The sequence below is a fragment of the Pterocles gutturalis genome, unplaced genomic scaffold (assembly GCF_000699245.1).
Source record: "Pterocles gutturalis isolate BGI_N339 unplaced genomic scaffold, ASM69924v1 scaffold40804, whole genome shotgun sequence".
NCBI classification, from domain to species: Eukaryota; Metazoa; Chordata; class Aves; order Pterocliformes; family Pteroclidae; genus Pterocles; species Pterocles gutturalis.
The window spans coordinates 1-6,647 of NW_010129597.1; the positions used below are offsets into that span (position 1 = coordinate 1).

The following is a 6,647-nucleotide window of genomic DNA, read 5'->3' on the forward strand; positions in this document are numbered from 1 at the left end:
CGTAACACATCCCGTCCGGTCCCGTAGGCCCGCGGCCCCAAGAAGCACCTGAAGCGCGTGGCTGCGCCCAAGCATTGGATGCTGGACAAGCTGACCGGTGTCTTCGTGAGTACGGGACGAGGCCGGGGCTGGGGGTGGGGCCCGCGCCGTCCCCGACAGAGGCTTTTCCTCTTCTCTGCGGCCCCAGGCGGCTTCACAGTCTCGCCGAGGGAGTGATGAGGCGCGCTGCGCGGGGGGTGGTGGTGATCTGGAGCAGTTGGGCACTGCAGGGGAGAAGGGGGTGCTTGCTGTGAGGGGCTTTGCGAACAGCTTTCGTGTGTACCCCGTTTGCAAGGGGTATGGCAGCGGGGTCCTCGGCTGGGGTCTTGTAATCTGCTTGTTGTGTTTTTCTCTCACTGGGGTGGGTCACTACGTGGTTGTACTGTGTTGAGGGCAGTGTTTTGTGAAGCTGGCAAGACTTGGGGGAAAGGCGCTGTGAATACCACGAAAAAATACCTGCAGCCTATTGCTACCTGCTTAGCAGTGAGGCTCCATGCAGCAGTTCTCAGATGCTGCTGTGAGAGCTGTTGGGGCCATAGCATTCTTCCCTTGGGGACAGTTGATGCTGCTGTTGTGCTTGAGCACCCAGCAGAAAGCTTCTGTTTGCAGGCACCTCGTCCATCAACAGGCCCTCACAAGCTGAGAGAGTGCCTTCCACTCATCATCTTCCTGCGGAACAGGCTGAAATATGCCCTGACAGGAGATGAGGTCAAGAAGATCTGCATGCAGAGGTTCATCAAGATAGATGGCAAAGTCCGCACAGACATCACCTACCCTGCAGGCTTCATGGGTGAGCGGGGAGGGCTGGGGCAGTTACCTCAGGCAGCTCTGCTGCACTGGCAGGGGGCATGTTTTGTGAGCGTGGCACGATTTGCTTTCCCAGTGTAATGGAAGAAAAGGTGAGTGTAAGTAGTTGTTTTTCAGTTTGGAGTTGTGCACTGCAATGAATACGAAAGCCAGATATCTGTAGCTTATAGTTCCGTGCTTGCGTATGTGCAAATTGCTGTTCAGACATCACCCTGTGCAAGTTTTTGCTGATTTTCACTGTAGCACAGTAAAAGATTGCAGTGAGTCTGTGGTCGAGAGGAGTTGCTGACCTTGTCATTCACACCTGAAGCATTGTTCAGCAGTCCCTGGTTTTTTTCAGTGTGAGCTTTGTGCTGAGTTTCAGTGTTGGGTAACGTAGCTTATAACAGCTGCTATTTTATTTCCCTTTCTGAAACCAGATGTCATCAGCATCGAGAAGACAGGTGAGCATTTCCGCCTGGTGTATGATACCAAGGGCCGGTTTGCTGTTCACCGCATTACAGCTGAAGAGGCCAAGGTGAGGGGCTTCAGCTTGGTGTAAGTGTGGGCCCAGTTGGGTGTGCGTGGGGCAGTGTTTCCTCTTTGGTATTTCCTGAATGGGAGCTGTTGGCTCTCTTCCCTGACAGCTAAGTCTGTGCCAGCCTTGAGAAGATCAGGGCCTTCAGGGTTGGAGTACGAAGCCTTTGGTGGGGGGAAATATTTTGGTGACGTGAGGGCAATGCCCAGATGACTGCAGGTGCATTGTCTGCTGCTTGAAACGACCGCTGTTGGCATGGGCTGGGTTACCTCCACAGGGAGCTTTGGGGTGGAGGTGGCTCTGCTGTGGCGTGGTGAGCTTTAGTGTAGGGCTTCACAAGCTAACAGCGGTCAGAAATATGGTACAGCCTGTGGTGCAAAAGCCTTGAGTTCCTTCCTGGGTCTGTTACGGAAATGTTTACCAAACTACCCTCTGGACCTGGGTGTCAGGGAGTGATTCCCGCACGTGTTTCCTGAACCCAAGCACTTCGGTGTGTCTGCGCTCTCCTTCGCATGTCCTTCTTAAGGGCAGGCTGTACGGGCACGCAGTGATGCTGAGGGGAGAGCTGGCTATGCTGTAGCCAGCTATGGTGTGCGTTTGACACCTCTGTGCCTGCCCTGTGATGTGCTTTCATCTCTGGCTAACACTCTGTTGACCTGTGAGTCCCACAGTGTCTGTGAAGCAGTCAGGGGTGCAAGGCAGGGGGGAAAAAAAAACCAGGGTGCCCTGGAGGAGGGCGATACAGATCTCTCTTGAGTCTGGAAAAAAGGCAGCCTCTGCCTCCACCGTGTGACCATGGGCTTCAGGGCAAAATGAGGAAGCTGCCCTAACATAGGCTTCTCTGGGAAAGTGCAGTCAGCGTTTATGGAGAGTCTGAAGCTGTTGCTGAAGCGCAGGTGTTTTCTGGTGGGGCTGCAGCATAGCCATGTGGCAGCCCTGCCAGAGGCTTTGCTGGGGCAGTGGGCTGGGCAAGTCACTGCCTTGGCTCCTGTTGCGAGCCCTGGAGTGTCTGGGTATTTTGCTTGGAATCTGGGGCCTGCTGTGGCTGGCATCTCTCTGGGGTCAAGAGTCCCCTGGTCCGTGGTGTTGCTTGCTGCTTCAGCTGAGCAGTGTTGGGTTTTCTTTGCAGTACAAGCTGTGCAAGGTGAGGAAGATCTTCGTGGCCACCAAAGGAATCCCTCATCTGGTCACCCATGATGCCCGCACTATCCGCTATCCGGACCCCCTCATCAAGGTCAATGATACGGTCCAGATTGACCTAGAGACAGGCAAGATCACAGATTTCATCAAGTTTGACACAGGTAGGTCTTGCACCCCATGTAAAACCCTGTACTCTTCCCCACCCTGAAGAGCAGAGTGGAAGTTAAGTACAAATGCCAGGCATCTTTGTCATGAAGTAGAGAGGCAGTGGTGGCAGCTGTGGGAAAGGAGTTATTCCGTGGGACATCTCCACCTGCAGCTGGGATTCCTCCCATGTGCTGGCAGCAGGAGGCATTTAGCATAGGGACTTGGAGTGACACCTCCTTGGTGCTGACGTAACTGAGAAGGTGGTGAGGAATGTTTGGTATGGGCCTTGGAGCACGAGGGCAGTTTGGCTCCCAAAGGTTCCAGTGGGACAGGTGTCGCTAGGTGCTCCAGTGGCTGCTCTGTGGGCCAGTGCGGCTCTGTCCCTGCCCTTCTCCAGTGGTCCTGAAAAAGCCTGAGCGGAAGGGCTTCACCTTGTGCCAGCTTTTGTCACACTCGTCTTCCTTCACCTTCACCTTGTGCCAGATTTTGTCACACTTGTCTTCCTTCACCCCAGGAAACCTGTGCATGGTGACTGGCGGTGCCAACTTGGGCCGTATCGGGGTGATCACCAACCGGGAGAGACATCCTGGATCATTTGACGTGGTTCATGTGAAGGACGCCAATGGCAATAGCTTTGCCACCAGGCTCTCCAACATCTTTGTTATTGGCAAGGTAAGCCTGTGTGGACACAAGGTGGGTGGGTTCTCTCCTGGTGTTGGGGGCTGGTGGCTGAAGGAAAGAGGCCTTGGTGTCTTCTGCAGGCAGCTGCCTTCCCATGCAGTGAAGCTCCAGTGCTGGCATCAGTTCTGGCTCTGCTTCCTGTGGTTGTGCCTGCTCCAGGCTGACCGCTCAGGGAAAGGGAAACCTCTGTCAGTTTAGGAATGGGGATATTTTCAAGAAGCAGCCCTGTGTTTTTTCAAACCTTCTGAGAGTTGGGAGCTGAGCAGTGCTAAGCGCTCAGATCTTGATGTGACCTGGGCAAGAGCTCTGACTGCCAGTGCCCTCCTGCCCCAGTGGCTCTGCTGTCTTGCTATCCCTGAGGGGCTCTTCTGTCCGGCTTGGACAGGGATGGTGTTCGGTTTTGGCTGAAGTGTATTCCTTATGGACATGATCAGAAAAGGCAGATAGAGGCCTGTACACCTTTGGCAGCTTCCTAAGGGGCTTCTGTAGGGGCAGTGCCACGAGCACATGTACATGGCCCAGTGTGGGCAGGGGCTGGCTCCTGCTGCTTTTCCCCCTGGGGAGGGAGAGCTCTGCCCTTGTCTGGGTGTCCTGATACGAGGTGGCTTCTTCCTTGCTGCAGGGCAACAAGCCATGGATCAGCCTGCCCCGTGGAAAGGGCATCCGCCTGACGATCGCTGAAGAGAGAGACAAGAGACTGGCAGCCAAGCAGAGCAGCGGGTGAACTCCAGCTCAGGGTGGCAGTGGTCCTTTCCATGTATTAATTAAACCAGTTACCAAATGGCTGTGTGACTGGCTGGGGGGAGCTGCGCCGTGCCAGCGTGAAGTCGCGCTCTGCTCCTCAGACGGGCCTGCTGCTCCGGGGAGACTCCTGGTGGTCTGAGGAGCTGCCAGAGCCATCTTCAGGAAAGGCCCGGAGGAGTGGTGGGGGAGCCTCCAGGCTGCTCCATCCTTGGGAAGGTGTTTGACACCAACACTCCTGGACATCGTTTCTAGAGATGTGCTGGAGGAGAAGGGGACTAGGAAGAGCCAGTGGCGCCAGACAAGCTTGAGGCCCTCTGGGCTTGGCCATGACCATGAGACTGAGCAGAGAGGGGAGGCTCTGTGACCAGCACCAGGGGTGGGTGGTGCATTGACCTGTCAGCTGGGCTCCGAGGGTGGTGGCACTTGGTGTCACAAGCCTGGCTGGCAGCTACGTACTGGGGAGGTCCTTCACAGGCTGCTCTTCTTTAGTGCCTTTCCTCCAGAGGTGGAGCCAGCAATGCATCTACTCAGGAAAAAAAGGCCAACAGCATCCTGTGCTGCATTAGAGCATTGTCAGAAGGGAGGTAGTCCTACCCCTCTGCTCAGCACTGGTGAGGCGTCTGGAGTGCTGGGCTGACCAGCATGAGAGCCCAACAAAGGGCTGTGAGGATGGTGAAGGGACCGGAGCATGAGAGAGCTGGGACTGCTCAGCCTGGAGGAGGCTGGGTGGACTTTATCCAAGTAGATAACTACCTGATGGGAGGGAATGAAGACAAGGGAGCCAGGCTTTTTTCAGGACAAGGGGCAATGGGCACAAATTTAATTCCATCTGAACATAGAGAACACTTTTACTGTGAGGATGGTCAAACACTAGATCAGGTCATCCCCAGGATGCCTGGAGCAGCAGCAGCCAGTTCACCGTGGTCCTCTCTTCCCAGGCTCTACGTTGTGGTTTCTTCCACCTGTCCTCATTCATGTCATCCTTCCTGAGGCCTCGTGTTGGGTGTCACAAGGCTCTGACAGACGATGTAAGCCAAGGATCCTGTAGACTGCCTGCTTCAGAAGAGCAGGGCCCAGGCTGAAGTGGATGAGGAAGGTGATTGCTTTGCTGGCCTGGTGCAAGACCCTCATCCTGCTGTGGATGTCCAGGCTCTCCATGGGCACTACGTCAGGAGGAGAGGAGCTGAGCTCCGTTGGCTCCCTGTGCCGGGCAGCAGCAGGGGGGTCCTTGCCTGACACCTCGCCAATCAGCTGTGAGCCAAGGCCTTCCTCTTCGAGGACCGTTTTTGTCCAGCTGCTGTCCTGGTGCCCAGCAGCTGCCTCTCTGCCAGCCCTGTCCACAGTCCCGCCCCCAGTGCTCTTGGGGCTGGGCTGGGAGGGGACAAGGATAGAAGCAGTTTGGTGCAAAGGGTAGATGGGGGCCCTCTTCTACCTTGGGTTCCCCACTGCGGGGCTGGGGAGCACAGTGGAGATGGCCATCCAGCTCTGCGTGGTGCTCTCTGGTGCCTGAACCTGGTGACTTTCCCGGCAAGTTCCAGTTAGGGTATAGCTTCTTCCCCTGAAGGTGTGGTGGGAGCAAGGCCTCTGGTGACCAGCAGTAGACAGGGGCAGAGCTGGAGTGCAGCAGCACTGGGTGTGAGCTGATGACTTGTGAGACTGCTGCACCAAGGCAGGGAGCATTCCCAGGCGGATCTGCCTGCACTTACTCCACATGTAGTCTCTTCCCGAAATCTAGCTGCAGCCTCAACATGGGACAAAGATCTGCAACACCGATTGGGTAGCTGCCGCCCCTGTCAGCCAAGTCCGGGGTGGTGGGGGAACCGGCTTGGTGGCTGATGTCTCTCTCCAGCATTGAGGGTGCTGGCCCTGAGAGCTTGTAGCTTGGCTGTGAAGCTCGAGGCCAGGGTGGGCTGTGGCTGGAGCAAGTGGCCTCAGGCTCTCTGGCCCTTTGTAGGGCTTCCCCCTGCACTGGGGAAGGAGCGTCCTCTGCACGCTGCGCCCCAGACAGCGCCTGTGGGCTGGTGAGGAAGGCAAGTTCCACCAGCAGGTGGTCTGGGGGTTTCGTCATGCTGCAGATAACTGCTGCTGCCTCTCCTGGATGGCCTCTCTGCACTGTATGCAGCTGAGGTCATAGCAGAGGAACTGGCCCGGGGACCTGCCACAGGCATTGAGGACCTGGGCTCCACAGCTGGACACGAGCATCATCTTGCCTGCAACACAGCCGGGGATGCACGCCCTGAGCAGAGGCCTTGCGGCTGAGGGGGCACCAAGAATCCCAGCAGCCAGAGCGATGCTGGGACTGTCAGCACTGTGCAGAGGGTGAGTGTGCCTCACTGTGGAGAGCAGAGCCGCGCTGGGGTCGCTCAGCAGGTCAATCCTCGCCCCTGGGGGTGGGAGGAATGCACCAGCCCCACCAGCATCCCCTCCTTGTTCCTCCTCCCAGCAAGGCCTATGGGACAGGAAGAGGGACACAGCAGGGATACCGGGACAGCCAGGCATTCCGGAGGGATGGGACTCCCTCAGGAGGGATGTGCAAGCTCACAGCGGGGGGGTGGATGGGGACCCCCAGGAC

General features: G+C 56.8%; 1 protein-coding gene across 2 annotated transcripts; it reads left to right on the forward strand.

Annotated features, from left to right (window-relative positions):
• The first annotated feature begins 12 nt into the window (after window positions 1-12).
• RPS4X (ribosomal protein S4, X-linked) lies at window positions 13-4,112 on the forward strand. 2 transcript variants are annotated; one of them, XM_010079971.1, is made up of 6 exons: window positions 13-105; window positions 649-829; window positions 1,266-1,363; window positions 2,493-2,664; window positions 3,165-3,322; window positions 3,954-4,112. In XM_010079971.1, the coding sequence occupies exons 1-6, from the start codon at window positions 79-81 to the stop codon at window positions 4,053-4,055; spliced, it is 738 nt and encodes a 245-aa protein (XP_010078273.1). In that variant the 5' UTR covers window positions 13-78; the 3' UTR covers window positions 4,056-4,112. The 2 variants fall into 2 exon arrangements, with proteins under 2 accessions (XP_010078273.1, XP_010078274.1); XM_010079972.1 differs by having other exon boundaries at window positions 33-97; window positions 740-829.
• The last annotated feature ends 2,535 nt before the right edge of the window (window positions 4,113-6,647 follow it).

Bases quoted from the DNA above. Each gene is read 5' to 3' on its own strand.
- RPS4X (XM_010079971.1), top strand. From the start codon at position 79: ATGCTGGACAAGCTGACCGGTGTCTTC. The intron at 106-648 runs GTGAGTACGGGA...TTCTGTTTGCAG, and splicing joins ACAAGCTGACCGGTGTCTTC to GCACCTCGTCCATCAACAGG. The intron at 3,323-3,953 runs GTAAGCCTGTGT...TCCTTGCTGCAG, and splicing joins ACATCTTTGTTATTGGCAAG to GGCAACAAGCCATGGATCAG.